Below are 20,764 nucleotides of genomic sequence, written 5' to 3'. Positions count from 1 at the left end.
CAGTGATGTGGTGGAGGCTGACTCCATACACAGTTTTAAATGTAGATATGATAGAGCCCAGTAGGCTCAGGAATCTGTACACCAGTTGATTGACAGTTGAGAGGCGGGACCAAAGAGCCAGAGCTTAATCCCTGCAAGCACAACTAGGTGAGTACAACTAGGTGAGTACACACACACACACACACACACACACACACACACACACACACACACACACACACACACACACACACACACACACACACACAGAATGAGAGGAGGGGATGAACCAGCCTTGCTTGATCTGATATTTACCCTAAATGAGCCGGATATAAGGGAAGTTAAGTTGGAAGCCTCCTTGGGAATGAGTGATCATAGTGTATTGAGCTTTGAGTACCAGGTTGAGCTAGGAATTATCACCCCCAAAAATGAACTGGGAAACAAAGGGCTGGCGTACCGAAAGGGAAACTATGAGGAGATGAATAAATTCCTATGGGATATACATTGGGACACAGAACTCGGAACTAAGTCCGTACAAGACATGATGGACTATGTCACCCAAAAATGTCAGGAGGCTGTAAGCAGGTTTTTCCCAGCCCAACAGGAAAAAGCAGAGAAGCAAAGGAAGAATCCGTGGTTTAATAAGGAATGTATGAAAGCAAAGGAGCTGAACAAAGGGGCATGGAGGAACTTCCGTAATAACAGAACACCAGAAAGTAGAGAGAGATACCAGAGAACCAGGAACGAGTATGTTAGTGTGAGAAGAGCAGCTGAGAAAAGGTATGAAAATGATATAGCTAATAAAGCCAAGACCGAACCAAAGCTACTACACAGTCACATCAGGAGGAAGACAACAGTGAAGGAACAGTTGATGAAACTTAGGGTGGGCGAGGACAGGTACACAGAGAATGACAAAGAGGTGTGTGAAGAACTCAACAAAAGGTTCCAGGAGGTCTTTACAATAGAACAGAGAGAAGTCACGGCGCTAGGAGAGGTGGCAGCAAACCAGGTGACCTTGGAAAGGTTCGAAATTACAAGAGATAAGGTCAAGAAGCACCTATTGGAGCTGGATGTGAGAAAAGCTGTGGGCCGGATGGAATCTCACCATGGGTATTGACAGAGTGTGCAGGAGCACTTTGCTTGCCACTCTCCATAGTGTATAGTAGGTCACTGGAAACGGGAGACCTACCAGAAATATGGAAGACTGCTAATGTAGTACCAATATATAAAAAGGGTGACAGACAAGAGGCACTGAACTACAGGCCAGTGTCCTTAACTTGTATACCATGCAAGGTGATGGAGAAGATTGTGAGAAAAAACCTAGTAACACATCTGGAGAGAAGAGACTTCGTGACAACCCATCAACATGGGTTCAGGGAGGGTAAATCTTGCCTTACAGGCTTGATAGAATTCTACGATCAGGTGACAAAGATTAAGCAAGAAAGAGAAGGATGGGCGGACTGCATTTTTTTGGACTGTCGGAAAGCCTTTGACACAGTACCCCATAAAAGGTTGATGCATAAGCTGGAGAAACAGGCAGGAGTAACTGGTAGGGCGCTCCAGTGGATAAGGGAGTACCTAAGCAATAGGAAGCAGAGAGTTATAGTGAGGGGTGAGACCTCAGAATGGCGTGAAGTCACCAGTGGAGTCCCACAGGGCTCTGTGCTTGGACCTATCCTGTTTCTGATATACGTAAATGATCTCCCAGAGGGTATAGACTCATTCCTCTCAATGTTTGCTGACGACGCCAAAATTATGAGAAGGATTAAGACAGAGGAGGACAGCTAGACGCTTCAAGAAGACCTGGACAAGCTGCAGGAATGGTCGAACAAATGGCTGTTAGAGTTTAACCCAAGCAAATGTAATGTAATGAAGATAGGGGTAGGAAGCAGGAGACCAGATACAAGGTATCACTTGGGAGATGAAATACTTCAAGAGTCAGAGAGAGAGAAAGACCTGGGGGTTGATATCACGCCAGACCTGTCCCCTGAAGCTCATATCAAGAGGATAACATCAGCAGCATATGCCAGGTTGGCTAACATAAGAACGGCCTTTAGAAACTTGTGTAATGAATCTTTCAGAACATTATATACCACATATGTCAGACCAATCCTGGAGTATGCGGCTCCAGCATAGAGTCCATATCTAGTCAAGCATAAGACTAAACTGGAAAAGGTTCAACGGTTTGCCACCAGACTAGTACCCGAGCTGAGAGGTATGAGCTACGAGGAGAGACTACGGGAATTGAACCTCACTTCGTTGGAAGACAGAAGAGTTAGGGGGGGACATGATCACCACATTCAAGATTCTCAAGGGAATCGACAGGGTTGATAAAGACAGGCTATTTAACACAAGGGGCACACGCACTAGGGGACACAGGTGGAAACTGAGTGCCCAAATGAGCCACAGAGATATTAGAAAAAACTTTTTTAGTGTCAGAGTGGTTGACAAATGGAATGGATGAGGAAGTGATGTGATGGAGGCTGACTCCATACACAGTTTTAAGTGTAGATATGATAGAGCACAATAGGCTCAGGAACCTGTACACCTGTTGATTGACGGTTGAGAGGCGGGACCAAAGAGCCAGAGCTCAACCCTCGCAAGCACAACTAGGTGAGTACACACACACACACACACAGGGCCACTCAAAGTTGACTTTGACTCCAGGGGGACCCTCGTAGCCTGGTGGATAGCGTGCAGGACTCGTAATTTTGTAGCGCGAGTTCGATTCCCGAACGAGACAGAAACAAATGGGCAAAGTTTCATTCACCCGGAATACCCCTTTTAGCTAGCAGTAAATAGGTACCTGGGAGTTAGTCAGCTGTCACGGCTGCGCCCTTGGGTGTGTGTGTGTGTGGTGTGGAAAAAAAAGTAGTAGTAAACAGTTCACTGTCACCCTGCAGGAGGTGACAGTGAACGCTCCGGGTGTCGACCTCCACCCTGCAGGAGGTGACAGTGAACGCTCCGGGTGTCGACCTCCACCCTGCAGGAGGTGACAGTGAACGCTCCGGGTGTCGACCTCCACCCTGCAGGAGGTGACAGTGAACGCTCCGGGTGTCGACCTCCACCCTGCAGGAGGTGACAGTGAACGCTCCGGGTGTCGATCTCCACCCTGCAGGAGGTGACAGTGAACGCTCCGGGTGTCGACCTCCACCCTGCAGGAGGTGACAGTGAACGCTCCGGGTGTCGACCTCCACCCTGCAGGAGGTGACACTGAACGCTCCGGGTGTCGACCTACACCCTGCAGGAGGTGACACTGAACGCTCCGGGTGTCGACCTCCACCCTGCAGGAGGTGACACAGAACGCTCCGGGTGTCGACCTCCACCCTACAGGAGGTGACACTGAACGCTCCGGGTGTCGACCTCCACCCTACAGGAGGTGACACTGAACGCTCCGGGTGTCGTCTAAATATTAAACTTCTTCCCAGGAGTTGGGGGAGAGTTAAGAGGCCCGGGCCGGGGCTAGACACCGCGGTAATAGACTATCCCGAGACTGGAGCTGTCAGGGCGGCGCCTATCCCAGTGTGGCTTCTTGATGCCGCGTGTTCAATACTCTCCCGCTTCCCGCCTCTTGTGGAATGTCACCCTTTCCTCCATATTCATTCTCCCTTCACCCATTCCGGCTCTTCCGGCCGTCTCTCTCATCCGGCCGCCTCACTCATCCGGCCGCCTCACCCATCCTCCTGGGGACTCACGCCACATTTCTCTATGAAAGTGATAGTCATTATTCTGCTGCGCGACATGTTCCTCCTCAGGTTATGGCGCCGAGGCCGTCCGCCGCTGCCAGGCGTCCCCGTCCTCTGGTGTCCCACTGTCCTCGTGGTCCACTGTCCTCGTGGTCCACTCTCCTCGTGGTCCACTGTCCTCGTGGTCCACTCTCCTCGTGGTCCACTCTCCTCGTGGTCCACTGTCCTCGTGGTCCACTGTCCTCGTGGTCCACTGTCCTCGTGGTCCACTCTCCTCGTGGTCCACTCTCCTCGTGGTCCACTCTCCTCGTGGTCCACTGTCCTCGTGGTCCACTCTCCTCGTGGTCCACTCTCCTCGTGGTCCACTCTCCTCGTGGTCCACTCTCCTCGTGGTCCACTCTCCTCGTGGTCCACACTCCTCGTGGTCCACACTCCTCGTGGTCCACTGTCCTCGTGGTCCACTCTCCTCGTGGTCCACTCTCCTCGTGGTCCACTCTCCTCGTGGCCCGCTCTCTCAGTGTGGCCTGCTGCGTCGGAGTGGTCCGCTCTGTCAGTGTGGCCACCCTGCGTCGGAGTGGTCCGCTCTCTCAGTGTGGCCCCCACTGCGTCGGAGTAGTCCCCTCTCTCAGTGTGACCCCCCTGCGTCAGTGTGGTCCGCTCTCTCAGTGTTGCCCCCCTGAGTCGGAGTGGCCCGCTCTCTCAGTGTGGCCCACTGCGTCGGAGTAGTCCCCTCTCTCAGTGTGGCCACCCTGCGTCAGTGTGGCCCGCTCTCTCAGTGTGGCCCGCTCTCTGAGTGTGGTCCGCTCTCTCAGTGTGGCCCCCACTGCGTCGGAGTAGTCCCCTCTCTCAGTGTGACCCCCCTGCGTCAGTGTGGCCCGCTCTCTCAGTGTGGCCCGCTCTCTCAGTGTGGCCCGCTCTCTGAGTGTGGTCCGCTCTCTCAGTGAGGCCTCAGTGTAGATACTCTGGGGCAGTTAGAGTGGTTACATCAATACAAATTAACATTTTAACTTTCTTAGTTAAAACTGTAATGTACACAAGAGGATTTAAACTCTAAAACTGAGGAACTAAACCTTTAACAATAACACAAGAATAGTTACACTACTCACGTAATTAACGGCCTGTTAATTACTCTAGGTTAATTACCTCTCTGACTTCAGTTCTCTCGTATTTACATCTCCCAAGTGATGAGTTTATACAATAATCGCAGCCGCTGTTAGATAGCAACTCATCATTAACAGAAAATGGGATATTTTCGCGCTGTTGTGAGGGGCTGGTCTGGCCTGCTGTTGTGAGGGGCTGGTCTGGCCTGCTGTTGTGAGGGCTGGTCTGGCCTGCTGTTGTGAGGGGCTGGTCTGGCCTGCTGTTGTGAGGGGCTGGTCTGGCCTGCTGTTGTGAGGGGCTGGTCTGGCCTGCTGTTGTGAGGGGCTGGTCTGGCCTGTCGTTGTGAGGGGCTGGTCTGGCCTGCTGTTGTGAGGGGCTGGTCTGGCCTGCTGTTGTGAGGGGCTGGTCTGGCCTGCTGTTGTGAGGGGCTGGTCTGGCCTGCTGTTGTGAGGGGCTGGTCTGGCCTGCTGTTGTGAGGGGCTGGTCTGGCCTGCTGTTGTGAGGGGCTGGTCTGGCCTGCTGTTGTGAGGGGCTGGTCTGGCCTGCTGTTGTGAGGGGCTGGTCTGGCCTGCTGTTGTGAGGGGCTGGTCTGGCCTGCTGGCCTTCTGAAGGACCTCATATGTAACACTGGTCCAATTAGTGGGTACGAGAGTATAGCTCCAACAATTATTACGCAAGAAGCTGGGAGATGGACGCTGAGAGCTGGGGGCTGGAAGCTGGGGGCTGGGAGCTGGGGGCTGGGGGCTGGGGGCTGGGAGCTGGGGGCGAGGAGCTGGGGGCTGGGAGCTGGGAGCTAGGGGCTGGAAGCTGGGGGCTGGGAGCTGGGGGCTGGGAGCTGAGAGCTGGGGGCTGGAGGAGTCGTCCCTAGCCTCATCCCAAATAATGGAAGAGTCGCCCCCTAGCCTCATCCCAAATAATGGAAGAGACGCCCCAAGCCTCATCCCAAATAATGGAAGAGTCGCCCCCTAGCCTCATCCCAAATAATGGAGGAGTCGCCCCCTAGACTCATCCCAAATAATAGAAGAGTCGCCCCCTAGCCTCACCCCAAATAATAGAAGAGTCGCCCCCTAGCCTCTTCCCAAATAATGGAAGAGTTGCCCCCTAGCCTCATCCCAAATAATGGAGGAGTCGTCCCTAGCCTCATCCCAAATAATGGAAGAGTCGCCCCTAGCCTCATCCCAAATAATGGAAGAGACTCCCCTAGCCTCATCCCAAATAATGGAAGAGTCGCCCCCTAGCCTCATCCCAAATAATAGAAGAGTCGCCCCCTAGCCTCATCCCAAATAATGGAGGAGTCGCCCCCTAGCCTCATCCCAAATAATAGAAGAGTCGTCCCTAGCCTCACCCCAAATAATGGAAGAGACGCCCCTAGCCTCACCCCAAATAATAGAAGAGTCGCCCCCTAGCCTCATCCCAAATAATAGAAGAGTTGCCCCTAGCCTCACCCCAAATAATAGAAGAGTCGCCCCCTAGCCTCATCCCAAATAATGGAAGAGACGCCCCTAGCCTCATCCCAAATAATGGAAGAGTCGCCCCCTAGCCTCACCCCAAATAATAGAAGAGACGCCCCTAGCCTCACCCCAAATAATGGAAGAGACGCCCCTAGCCTCATCCCAAATAATAGAAGAGTTGCCCCTAGCCTCATCCCAAATAATGGAAGAGTCGCCCCCTAGCCTCATCCCAAATAATGGAAGAGTCGCCCCCTAGCCTCATCCCAAATAATGGAAGAGACGCCCCCTAGCCTCATCCCAAATAATGGAAGAGTCGTCCCTAGCCTCATCCCAAATAATGGAAGAGTCGTCCCTAGCCTCATCCCAAATAATGGAAGAGTCGCCCCCTAGCCTCACCCCAAATAATAGAAGAGTCGCCCCTAGCCTCACCCCAAAAAATAGAAGAGTCGTCCCTAGCCTCATCCCAAATAATGGAAGAGTCGCCCCCTAGCCTCTTCCCAAATAATGGAAGAGTCGTCCCTAGCCTCATCCCAAATAATGGAAGAGTCGTCCCTAGCCTCATCCCAAATAATGGAAGAGTCGTCCCTAGCCTCATCCCAAATAATGGAAGAGTCGCCCCCTAGCCTCACCCCAAATAATAGAAGAGTCGCCCCCTAGCCTCACCCCAAATAATGGAAGAGTCGCCCCTAGCCTCACCCCAAATAATGGAAGAGACGCCCCCTAGCCTCATCCCAAATAATGGAAGAGTCGTCCCTAGCCTCATCCCAAATAATGGAAGAGACGCCCCAAGCCTCATCCCAAATAATGGAAGAGACGCCCCCTAGCCTCACCCCAAATAATGGAAGAGTCGCCCCCTAGCCTCATCCCAAATAATGGAAGAGACGCCCCCTAGCCTCATCCCAAATAAAATAAATTAAAAATTTCTTCTAATTGTGGCATTTTGTCTTAATTACAGAGTTATAAAAATCTAACTACAACTTCTGCTGGGAATTTCCAAAGGGAAGAATAACTGTTACAGGCGGGCAGAGGAGGACACGGGCTGGACCAAGTAACACGGCAGAGGAGGACACGGGCTGGACCAAGTAACACGGCAGAGGAGGACACGGGCTGGACCAAGTAACACGGCAGAGGAGGACACGGGCTGGACCAAGTAACACGGCAGAGGAGGACACGGGCTGGACCAAGTAACACGGCAGAGGAGGACACGGGCTGGACCAAGTAACACGGCAGAGGAGGACACGGGCTGGACCAAGTAACACGGCAGAGGAGGACACGGGCTGGACCAAGTAACACGGAGGAGGACACGGGCTGGACCAAGTAACACGGAAGAGGAGGGCACGGGCTGGACCAAGTAACACGGAGGACGAGGGCACGGGCTGGACCAAGTAACACGGAGGAGGAGGACACGGGCTGGACCAAGTAACACGGAGGAGGAGGGCACGGGCTGGACCAAGTAACACGGAGGAGGAGGGCACGGGCTGGACCAAGTAACACGGAGGAGGAGGACACGGGCTGGACCAAGTAACACGGCAAAGGAGGACACGGGCTGGACCAAGTAACACGGCAGAGGAGGACACGGGCTGGACCAAGTAACACGGCAGAGGAGGACACGGGCTGGACCAAGTAACACGGAGGAGGAGGACACGGGCTGGACCAAGTAACACGGCAGAGGAGGACACGGGCTGGACAAAGTAACACGGCAGAGGAGGGCACGGGCTGGACCAAGTAACACGGCAGAGGAGGACACGGGCTGGACCAAGTAACACGGCAGAGGAGGACACGGGCTGGACCAAGTAACACGGCAGAGGAGGACACGGGCTGGACCAAGTAACACGGAGGAGGAGGACACGGGCTGGACCAAGTAACACGGCAGAGGAGGACACGGGCTGGACCAAGTAACACGGCAGAGTAGGACACGGGCTGGACCAAGTAACACGGAGGAGGAGGACACGGGCTGGACCAAGTAACACGGCAGAGGAGGGCAAACACAACTAACAATCATAACTAACAAACACAACTAACAAACATACCTAACAAACATAACTAACAAGCATAACTAACAAACACAACTAACAACCATAACTAACAAGCATAACTAACAAAAACAACTAACAAACACAACTAACAACCATAACTAACAAACATAACTAACAAACATAACTAACAAACACAACTAACAAACATAACTAACAAACATAACTAACAAACATAACTAACAAACACAACTAACAAACATTACTAACAAACACAACTAACAAACATAACTAACAACCATAACTAACAAACATAACTAACAAACACAACTAACAAACATAACTAACAAACATAACTAACAAACACAACTAACAAACATAACTAACAAACATAACTAACAAGCATAACTAACAAACACAACTAACAACCATAACTAACAAACATAACTAACAAACACAACTAACAAACACAACTAACAACCATAACTAACAAACATAACTAACAAACATAACTAACAAACACAACTAACAAACATAACTAACAAACATAACTAACAAGCATAACTAACAAACACAACTAACAACCATAACTAACAAACATAACTAACAAACACAACTAACAAGCATAACTAACAAATATAATAAACAAAAATTACTAGCAAGGATAACTAACAAAAATACTAACAACCATAACTAACAACCATAACTAACAAACACAACTAACAAACACAACTAACAAACACAACTAACAAACACAACTAACAACCATAACTAACAAACATAACTAACAAACACAACTAACAACCATAACTTACAGTAATCAAATAAGGGCGCCAAAAGCTGCAGATAAAAGATAGCTGCACAAATGCTATCAATCTGGGAGTTTTGCGGCCTCATTATATATATCATTGCTGCAATTGCAATTTATCTTGGGTTTTTTAATCGTGTATCTTGCAAGATTTACAGCAACACCGCTACACAATGTTCTCTTTGTTGAACACTGTTCAGCGGGATTGTCTGATGGCGGCACGCTTCGTGTTCCCTATTGCTTCTATCGCAGTCTCTTTCACATTGTGTTCTTTGTACTCACTTATTTGTGCTTGCAAGGGTTGAGCTTTGGCTCTTTGCTCTCTCAACTGTCAATCAACAGGTGTACAGGTTCCTGAGCCTACTGGGCTCTATCATATCTACATTTGAAACTGTGTATGGAGTCAGCCTCCACCACATCACTGCCTAATGCATTCCATCTGTTAACTACTCTGACACTGAAAAAGTTCTTTCTAACGTCCCTGTGGCTCATGTGGGTACTCAGTTTCCCCCTGTGTCCCCTTGTTCGCGTCCCACCAGTGTTGAATAGTTTATCCTTGTTTACCCGGTCGATTCCCCTGAGGATTTTGTAGGTTGTGATCATGTCTCCCCTTACTCTTCTGTCTTCCAGTGTCGTAAGGTGCATTTCCCGCAGCCTTTCCTCGTAACTTATGCCTCTTTGTTCTGGGACTAGTCTAGTCGCATACCTTTGGACTTTTTCCAGCTTCGTCTTGTGCTTGACAAGGTACGGGCTCCATGCTGGGGCCGCATACTCCAGGATTGGTATCACATATGTGATATACAAGGTTCTGAATGATTCCTTACACAGGTTCCTGAACGCTGTTCTGATGTTAGCCAGCCTCGCATATGCCGCAGACGTTATTCTCTTTATGTGGGCTTCAGGAGACAGGTTTGGTGTGATATCAACTCCTAGATCTTTCTCTCTGTCTGTTTCATTAAGTACTTCATCTCCTATTCTGTATCCTGTGTCTGGCCTCCTGTTTCCACTGTCTAGTTGCATTACTTTGCATTTACTCGGGTTGAACTTCAACAGCCATTTGTTGGACCATTCACTCAGTCTGTCCAGGTCATCTTGCAGCCACCTACTATCATCCTCAGCTTCAATCCTCCTCATAATGTTTGGATCATCGGCAAACCTTGAGAGAAACGATTTTTTATCCTCTGGGAGATCATTTACATATATCAGAAACAGTATAGGTCCAAAGACTGACCCCTGCGGGACTCCACTCGTAACGTCTCGCCAATCTGAGACCTCACCCCTCACACTGACTCGTTGTCTCCTGTTGCTTAGGTACTCCTTTATCCAATGGAGTACCTTCCCTTTCACTCCAGCCTGCATCTCCAGCTTTTCACTAGCCTCTTGTGTGGCACTGTATCAAAGGCTTTCTGACAATCCAAAAATATGCAGTCTGCCCACCCTTCTCTTTCTTGCCTTATTTTTGTTGCCTGGTCATGGAATTCAAGTAACCCTGTGAGGCAGGACCTGCCATCCCTGAATCCATGTTGGTGCTGTGTTACAAAGTTCTTTCGCTCCAGGTGCTCCACTAGCTTTCTTCGCACAATCTTCTCCATCAGCTTGCATGGTATGCAGATTAGAGACACTGGCCGTGCCTCAGTTCAGTGCCTCCTGTCTATCCTCTTTCTTGTATATCGGTACTACGTTAGCTGCTTTCCAAATTTCTGGCAGTTCCCCTGTTGCCAGTGATTTGTTATACACTATGAAGAGTGGTAGGCACAGTTCTTCTGCTCCTTCCTTTAGTATCCAAGGGGAGATTCCATCTGGGCCTATAGCCTTTGTCACATCCAACTCTAGTAAACACTTCCTTACTTCCCCGCTGGTAGTCTCAAACTCTTCCAGTGGTTCCTGGTTAGTTATTCCCTCTCTTATCTCTGGGATTTCTCATTGCTCTAAGGTGAAGACCTCCTGGAATTTCTTATTCAGTTCCTCACACACTTCTTGTCGTTTGTAATGAATCCTTCTGCTCCTGTCCTTAATTTCATAACCTGTTCCTTTACTGTTGTTTTTCTCCTGATGTGGCTATGCAGCAATTTAGGCTGAGTCTTTGCCTTGCTTGCGATGTCATTTTCGTATTGTCTTTCTGCCTCTCTTCTCATCCTGACATATTCATTCCTGGCATTCTGGTATCTTTCTCTGCTCTCCAGTGTCCTGTTATTCCTATAGTTTCTCCATGCCCTTTTACTTTGCTGCTTAGCTAGCCTACATCTCTGATTAACCCATGGGTTTCTCATCTTCATTTCTCTGTTTTCCTTTTGGACTGGGACAAACTTGTTTGCTGCGTCCTTGCACTTCTGCGTGATGTAATCCATCATATCTTGGACCGTCTTTCCCCTGAGCTCAGTTTCCCATGCTATATCTGCTAGGAATTTTCTTATCCCCTAATAGTTTCCATTTCGGTATGCTAACCTTATGGTTTCGGTATCCCTCCTCAAGTTCAATAACCCTTCTTCAATCAAGTACTCAAACACCAGTACACTGTGGTCGCTCATTCCTACTGGGTCCTCAAAACTGATTTTTCTTATGTAGGAGTCGTTCAGAGTGAAGACTAGGTCGAGTCTCGCTGGTTCGTCGTGTCCTCTCATGCTTGTGGGTTCTCCGACATGCTGGGTTAAAACGTTTCTTGTCACCACCTCCAATAGTTTGGCTCTCCACGTATCCTCGCCTCCATGCGGTTCCTTGTTCTCCCAGTCAATCCTTCCGTGATTGAAGTCGCCCATGATGAGCAGGTGGGATCTATTTCTACAGGCAGCAGAGGCCGCCCTCTCAATTATAGTCTTAACTGCCATGTTGTTGTTTTCATACTCTTGACTGGGTCATCTGTCATTTGATGGAGGGTTGTATATTACTGCTACTACTATTCTTGGTCCTCCCATTGTCATGGTGCCTGCTATGTAGTCTCTGAACTCCTCACAGCCCGGGATGGCCATCTCCTTAAAACTCCATTCCTTTCTCATGAGTAGGTCCACTCCGCCTCCTTCCCCTACCTTCCCTCTCTTTCCTTATTACTGTGTACTCCTGGGGAAACACGGCATTCGTTATGATTCCAGAGAGTTTTGTTTCAGTGAGTCCGATTACATCTGGGTTCACTTCTTGTGCTCTTTCCCTTAGTTCACTTGTCTTGCTTGTGATCCCATCTATGTTTGAGTACATCACCCTGAAACTGACTCTCTTCTGCTTCTCCTCTGGGGGGGATCTGGGGTGAGTGGGAGCTGGGGGGACCTGGCACGGGGAGACTGGTGGAGGAGGTAGGGCTTGTGGGGGTGGGAGAGAGGGGGGGGGTGGTGGGGGAGAGGGGGAGGGTAAGGGGGTGGGTAAGAGAGGGAGGGTAGGGGGGGAGTGTGAGAGGGAGAGGGTTGGGGGGGGGGGAGAGAGAGAGAGGGAGGGTTGGGGGGGTGAGAGAGGGAGGGTTGGGGAAGCATGGGGGGAGGAGAGGCTTTGGGGGATAGGGGAGATGGGGGGGGCTTGGGGGGGAGAAAAAGGGTGGAGGGCGGGGGAAAAAGGAGTGCTGAGGTGGGTGAGGAAGTTGAGGAGGGTTTAGGGGAGTGGGGGAGAGGGAAAGACTTAGGTGGGGTGGGGAGAGTGGGGGGGCGGGGGAGAAGGGAGGGCTTGGGGGTGGGAGAGACGGGAAGGCATGTGGGAGAAGGGAGGGCTTGGGGGATGGGGGAGAAGGGAGGTCCTGGGGAGAGGGGTGAGTGGGAGGAGGGGGGTGGGTGGGGGGAGGGTGCCCTAGGTGGGTACTTAGTGGGGGGCTGACAGGGAATGGGGCAGGTTGGGTGTCTGTTGGGTAGAATGTGGGGGTGGTGCCCCAATCCCTGTGGCTGTTGCACTGTTTGAGGAGGGTTCTCCACTTCCCTCTGCGATTGTAGGGTTCTGGGTTGTAGTACTCTGATTCCTTTCTCTCTCCCTGCACTCCTTCCTCGCGTCTGCTGCCTGTATTCTCTCTTCCCTTGTCATATCCCTCTGCAGGAATACTTTTTTGAACTTCTCTACATTTGCTAGACCGCTCTTCCTTGCTAACAGTTCCTCTTTCGTGATTTCGCTCATGAATACCACTTTTATCATTCGGTCCCTGTCCTTGTTGAACTTTCCAAGCCTGAAAACCTTTTCAACATTTTGGTCAGTTCCCTCCATCCTTACCTCTTTAAGGATCTCAGTAACTGCGTTTTTGTCCTTGTCTCTCTGCTCCTTTGGTCTGGTCCCTGTTTGCTCTTTAATGCCTGCTACTACTACTGCTCTTTTTCTCTCTATCAGCCGGCTAGTACATCTAGCTGCTTCCTGAGAGGAAGCCACTTCCATGGTAACTTCCTTAACCGCAGACCTAGCTTCAGGGCTCTTTTTAAGCATTTCAGCAAATGAGATCTGGGTTGTGGTGGTCCCCTCCACATTACCATTCCCATCTCCCTGAAGTACGGTTTGTGTCTGGTATTGTGGAAGTCTCCTTTAGGTATCTTATCTCCTCCTTTGCTGCCCTTAGATCATCTTGCAGGTTGGCTACTGTCTCCCTCATTACTCTCAGTCCTTCACTGAATTCATTCACTTCATTCACGTTCACTGAATTCATTCACTTCATTCACGTTCACTGAATTCATTGTGTGTGTGTGTGTGTGTGTCGGTTAGTCTGTTTCTTATTGCTTTTTCCATGAAACTTATTTAGTAATGATTTTAATTAATTCTCCTGTCTCTCTGGACTCTATTACTGCTTATCTCTAAGACAGTGTTCATTATAAATTTCCTTAGTTTATATATTAGATTTGACTGAATTTTTCCAACAAATTCACATCTCTCTGTTAGAATTTCCCTTGTGATCCATGCAAGGATAAGGATGGGGGAGGGAGGTGAAGGTGTGTGGTAGTGTGATCCATCCAAGGATAAGGATGGGGGTGAGAGGTGAAGGGTGTGGTAGTGTGATCCATCCAAGGATAAGGATGGGGGTGAGAGGTGAAGGGTGTGGTAGTGTGATCCATCCAAGGATAAGGATGGGGGAGGGAGGTGAAGGTGTGTGGTAGTGTGATCCATCCAAAGATAAGGATGGGGGTGAGAGGTGAAGGGTGTGGTAGTGTGATCCATCCAAGGATAAGGATGGGGAGGGAGGTGAAGGTGTGGTAGTATGATCCATGCAAGGATAAGGATGGGGAGGGAGGTGAAGGTGTGTGGTAGTGTGATCCATCCAAGGATAAGGATGGGGGTGAGAGGTGAAGGGTGTGGTAGTGTGATCCATCCAAGGATAAGGATGGGGGAGGGAGGTGAAGGGTGTGGTAGTGTGATCCATCCAAGGATAAGGATGGGGATGAGAGGTGAAGGGTGTGGTAGTGTGATCCATCCAAGGATAAGGATGGGGATGAGAGGTGAAGGAGGATGGACAGACCACTATCAGCATAAGAGAAAACATTAGCTATAGCACTATCTACGCCACAGTTAACTCTTGTATCTCTTAAATCTTTCAGCAATCGACCAAGAGAGATAGCAAACAATAAAGGACTAAAAACCCTATATTATTAGTTATATGCTCTCACCTTCGTTATGCTATCTTACAGCTAATTTGCATACTTGACAAGCAACGTGCAGATATCTAGCGATGACACAACTTTCTTTTCTGCCAAGCAATTCTCGACAAAGGTTGTCTACTTCAACTTGGTCCCAAAGTTAGGAAGTATCCACAGATAGATAAGAGGTCTACCTTGAGAGTTGGAGTACTCAATACATTATACTACATGAAAGCACAAAGTATTATTGAGTAACCTGTTTTACCTGAGTGTACCTGAGTTTACCTAAGGGCCACTAACACTAATGGCCTCGACGAGGACAGGAAGTCGGCGGATTGTCGTTTTATATGCTAGTTTAAAGTCAGATATGACTAGTTCGCCAGATAGAAACACAATGCCTTTATAATAAAATACTCAGTTTAGGGCCATAGCTCTATAGTTATCAGAGGAGAATACAGAAGATCGTCAGTTGTCTGTACCAGGAGTGTACAGAGCTGTACAGTACTACACACGGCTAACTGCCATGAAAGAGAAAGCCTGTTAGACACACAGACAGATACACACACATACAATTTCGGCATCTATTTTGTTAACAATTTGTGGAGAACTCAAACATATCATATCTCTACTGGAAGATGTTTTACTCAATCTTTACTCAATATCAGTTTTTTACACAGAGGAATCACATTATGTTAATATATCGATGAGAAAATCCACAGTAACCGTGGTGAGGATTCGAACCTATGCACAGGGTGTTCTCAGATGCACACTGTAGACGACTACGCCATGACGTGGTCATGGGTTAGTCGTCAGGAGTGTGCGTCTGGGAAAACCCAGGCCATTGGTTCGAAACTTTATTACGGTTCCTGTGGCTTTTCATCAGTTTCCTGGTATTAGAGAGTAGAAGAGCAGCCTCGTATGTGGGTAGTTGTAGAGAGCACCAGTCGTGCTCTCTGGCTCGGTGCTCAGCTGCTCAGCACAGTGCTTAGCTGCTCAGCTGCTCAGCACAGTGCTCAGCTCAGTGCTCAACTCAGTGCTCATCTCAGTGCTCACATCAGTGCTGAGCATAGTGCTCAGCACAGTGTTCAGCGGCTTCTCACAGTTCGACACCCCGGACAAAATATGGAGGTTTTGCCTGGCCAGAAGCGTAGGAGGCCGCACCACTCACTTCAGCCATGGTGGCCGCGGGTCAGCAAACGAACACATTACGTGACACAAAGTTTACTAATGTTTTTGTCAGTTCTGACCATTGTGATAAACAATGTGATACATGAGAGGACAGTCACACTGCGGGCCTTGGAGGCACAGGTGTAGAGGCACAGGTGTAGAGGCACAGGTGTAGAGGCACAGGTGTAGAGGCACAGGTGTAGAGGCACAGGTGTAGAGGCACTGGTGTAGAGGCACAGTGTAGAAGGCACTGGTGTAGAGGCACAGGTGTAGAGGCACAGGTGTAGAGGCACTGGTGTAGAGGCACAGGTGTAGAGTCACTAGACAAACACTCCACCTAACATCCAACCTCTGCCAGGAATGGTTATGAGTTTAAAAAAAAATTATTTAAGTTCTTGACAAATGCCAATTTCTGAGTGCCTTTTTTAATATTAACTTTGTGCTCATTGTACCTGGATTGTACCTGGATTGGGTTCTGGGAGCTCTTCTCCTCCCCAAGCCTGGTCCGGGGCCAGGCTTGACTTGTAGGAGCTTGGTCCAACAGGCTGTTGCTTGTTCACTGTTCATTGCTATCATTCGTCTTGCCGAACAGAGAGCTTCCATGCTCCTACGACACATCATTAAACAATTGCACTTGTAAGTGATATATTTATTTACCAAAAATATCACTGAAACTACGCTTAAGTGAAGAGAAATGATGAATTAGCCTATGAATATCCATTGCCAAAAATGTTACGAATGTGCATGTATTTTGAGTTCATGTGTAGTCAGTGCTTGTGTAATGAACGCATTATACATGTATGCATGTGTGTAACGCGTGCGTGCAACCCGTCCACGACTCAAGTCCATTACATCCAGCGGTCGACCCCACACACGCATTCATAAATTTTAACATGCTGTTCATTCAAAACGGGAATTTTCTCAAGTGTAAATTAATATTATAATATATTAGCGTATTGTGCATATATAGGCATAGGATAGGTTAGGTTAGATGTTTAGGTTCTGTTGGCGATTATTTGTATTTGTAGTACGAGGGTGAAGCATTTATAGCGTTGTGATTCGAACAAAATTCGTCAGTGAAGCACTTGTTCCGGATATGTTCGAACGTCAGCAGTTGTGAGTCGTGTATAAACCGCTTTTCATTTATAAACAGGGGGTTTGGCGGGTGCATGGAATCACTTTTGGATCTTTGTTTGGAGGACGGGCTGGTGCGTGAGTTATAACCGAACAACAAAGCTCACATTCGAACATACCGAAACGGAACGCACCCGACCGAGATAACTCGGGCTGAAACACAGAATTATTAATCCCCACACTGACATGAGGCGAGGTAGTATTAGTGACCAGTAATAATATACAGTTAAATCCTTAATAGGATATAACTAAATCTACGTGGAACTGAAACGCATAAAATTCTGTATAAACCTACAATATTAACTGTTTTTTGCAATAGAAGCTCGTGAAAAATGCATGATTTTGTTTGGGGCATTTGGAGCACCAAAGGCAGAGTGAGGGCTGCGGGGAATTAATGCAGCTTTCTGTGTTGTGTTTTAGTCATGTGGGTTTTTTAATTTTTTATGTGATTTTATCGGGAATTAGAACGTGGGTGGACAGCATGAGGCTGAGGACGATGGCATCATTGCTCACTGGAAGCAGCCCGTGACAGCTGACTAACACCCAGGTTACTATTTTACTGCTTAGGTAACAGGGGCATAGGGTGAAAGAAACTCTGCCCATTGTTTCTCGCCGGCGCCTGGGATCGAACCCAGGACTATAGGATCACAAGTCCAGCGTGCTGTCCGCTCGGCCGACCGGCTCCCTATATATCTTGTTTATTGATCTTGTATACATAACATTCCTGTATCGACAACATTAGAGTGCTTCAGATATACTCAAGTTGAAGTACTTAATGCACTGTTATCTTTATCGGTCTGTTTGTCTAAACCTGGAGGCTAGATGCTGGGGTCAACCTGCATCCAAATTTGCAGGAGGGATGGTCTGGGGAACGGGACTGACATAGGCTAGTCTGGGTAGGCCCAAGTTAAATGCTTTGAGAAATATTTACAATTATGAACACCCACCTAGGCGGTTTGAACAGTCTTCCAAGAAGACATTTGTGAAATATGCTGTGTGATTTATATGGAGTTTTTTTCTTAATAATTTCTTACACTCATACGGTTGTTCAGTGATTCTTAATAATGTATTTTTCTGAGAGAAGAGGAAGCAGGTGGAAAGGGGAGATAGATGGATAGATATATGAATGTGGAGATAGGTGAGATAGACAAACAGACCCGTGCACCGCCGGGTACCCCTAGCATGCATGCGGGGTATATATAATATATACTAATATATATCTCATTCCCTAGTTTCACAGGAGCCTCAAACCCACGACCACCAGAGTGGAAAACATTAACTCTACCGACCTAGCTAAGAACACCCACGATAACAGAGGGTCCCAGACACAACACTGGGACCCAACTGGGACTTTCAACTCTCATGGTGTATATGACCAGAACCTGGTGGTCTAAGGTGATCCCCGGGGGACGGTCAAGGTCCCAAAGCCCGGGGGACGGTCAAGGTCCCAAAGCCCGGGGGAACGGTCAAGGTCCCAAAGCCCGGGGGACGGTCAAGGTCCCAAAGTATTCAAAGATTCCAATGGTGTCTCTCTGGGACCCCTCTCTTATTGTGGCCATTCGTAGTATGATCGGTCACCCGTCTTCACGCCGCCAGGCTGTTTAAAGCGGCGGCCGGCCTCCCCAGACCGCATTCATCAATTTGAACATACAGTGTATTAAAAATTTGTTTGTTCTCACATATAAATAAATATTATTATACATTCAAATTCTATATATAGTTAGATGTAGGTTAGGTTAGGTGTTTAGGTTCTGTTGGCGATTGTCTGTATTTGAAGTACGTGGGTGAAGCATTTGTAGAATTGTGGTTGTAACAGAGAACGTGAGCGAAGCACTTGTTCCGGAAGTGTTCGGACGTCATCAGTTGAGAGACGTGTGTAAACCGTTTTCATTCATAAATAGGGGTTTGGCGGCTGGATTAACGAGCTTGGATCTTTGTTTGTGAGGACGGGCTGGATTAGTAGAACTCCTGTCTTGCATTCCAGTGGTCGTGAGTTTGAGGCGTTAATCGAACTCACGTTAATCGTGAGTTAACTATAGAAGCAGGTAGCTTGCTTATTGATTGTGCAGTCAGGCTGCTCGCTCTACAATTACAAGGCCTGGTAGCAGGCTTATTGATTGTAAGTCGCTTGCTTATTGTTTAAATTACTAATCAAGCTGTCAATGTAATCAGAGCTTTAATATAACAATGTGCTTTAATATACTTACTAAGCTCTCTCATCTCATTTTTCTCTTGCAATGTATCTTTATCATTTATCAATTCTGATAGAATTTACCTACTTAAAATTATCTGCTAGATTAAGGACCTGCCCGAAACGCTGCGAGTACTAGTGGCTTTACAAGAGTGTAAATACTGTACTATCCAATGTATTCTCACAAACCCAATGTACCTTCTTGTATATATAAATTAATAAATAAAGTTTACATGGCCAAGTCACTTGCTTATTGGCAGTAAGGCCAGGTCGTTGTTCTTCATTTACAAGGCCATGCAGGTTGCTTCTTTATGTCATACTCGCTTATTTCTTGTATTGGAATATGTTCATTGCATGTTTGAATGTGTATGTCAGACGGGCCAGTCTCCAGGCGCCTGAGTCATACACACTGGGCCTATATAATGTATATTATCATTACTCCTCTGTCACATTCGGTTCTATTATTTGTTATAAAAAAATAACTGATTATTTACAGAAAAAATCATGATCGGACCAATTTTGATTTTCGAAATGAAAATGTTAATCCTGTTGCATTGTGCGTTGCGTGAAAATTATTAAAATCGGATCAAAACTAATGGCAAACTAAGTGTATAAGCCTAAAGTAAAATGTTAGTTTTTAACTTTCCTGCTAACAATGCTGCCAGAAAATCATCAAACTTTTTTTCCCAATGATTTAATTTATTTTGAATATTTTCCTATGACATTTATCCAATTAATCTAATTATATTTAATGTTTTTTTTTTAACTAAATAAAAACATTAGTTGGCAACTCTAGAGTATTGTAGCAAAGATCAGGTAGTTTCTCTAAGTATTAAAAACTAATTGCTTAGTTATCTGCGTTCTCTGATTCCTACAAAGAAAATTCACAATGTAAAGGAGAAGTTGGATTTTCTTGATGCATCAAACACTTCACCATTTAAACAAAACAACTGGTAAGTTGGAGGTTATGTCAGATTAATTTTAATTTTTAAAGTTAGACACCAAGAGCATTTTCCTGTACAATAAAAAAAATATGCTGGTATTCTCATCTATTTATTTGAGATTTATGAGTAACACTTCGTTCAGTATACACTTGTCAGCTTAAAGAATATTCATATTTATTATATTCTCAAAGTGTGATTCGTAGTTGTTGTTGCTTCGATATAACGTCAGAGTTTGTACGTCATATTAACGAGTACCTTCTTGACTGAGCGAGTTACACTAAGGACTCGCTGCCAGGAAGACCATGCTGTGGGGCACGACTGATGCATGCTGTGGGGCACGACTGATGCATGCTGTGGGGCACGACTGATGCATGCTGTGGGGCACGACTGATGCATGCTGTGGGGCACGACTGATGCATGCTGTGGGGCACGACTGATGCATGCTGTGGGGCACGACTGATGCATGCTGTGGGGCACGACTGATGCATGCTGTGGGGCACGACTGATGCATGCTGTGGGGCACGACTGATGCATGCTGTGGGGCACGACTGATGCATGCTGAGCCTAATAGGCTCAGGTTCCTGAGCCTATTAGGCTCTATCATATCTACAATTGAAACTGTGTATGGAGTCAGCCTCCACCACATCACTGGCTAATGCATTCCATTTGTCAACCACTCTGACAGTAAAAAAGTTCTTTCTAATATCTCAATGCCTCATTTGGGCACTCAATTTCTACCTGTGTCCCCTAGTGCATGTGCCCCTTGTATTAAATAGCCTGTCTTTATCAACCCTGTCAATTCCTCTGA

The 20,764-nt window shown here is 47.6% G+C and overlaps 1 protein-coding gene across 1 annotated transcript in view; it reads right to left on the bottom strand.

The window, feature by feature from the left end:
• Nucleotides 1-20,513, bottom strand: part of LOC123765906 (uncharacterized) — a 44,574-nt gene extending 24,061 nt beyond the window's left edge. Inside the window, exon 1 of the mRNA XM_069336893.1 lies at nt 20,233-20,513. Coding sequence (XP_069192994.1) covers nt 20,233-20,513 — 281 coding nt within the window. The remainder of the gene's footprint in view (nt 1-20,232) is intronic.
• Between the last annotated feature and the right edge of the window lie 251 nt (nt 20,514-20,764).

Source organism: Procambarus clarkii, chromosome 37 (assembly GCF_040958095.1).
Source record: "Procambarus clarkii isolate CNS0578487 chromosome 37, FALCON_Pclarkii_2.0, whole genome shotgun sequence".
In the NCBI taxonomy this organism is placed as follows: domain Eukaryota; kingdom Metazoa; phylum Arthropoda; class Malacostraca; order Decapoda; family Cambaridae; genus Procambarus; species Procambarus clarkii.
The sequence above is the reverse complement of the archived record's forward strand: the minus strand, read 5'-3'. Positions and strand labels throughout refer to the sequence as shown.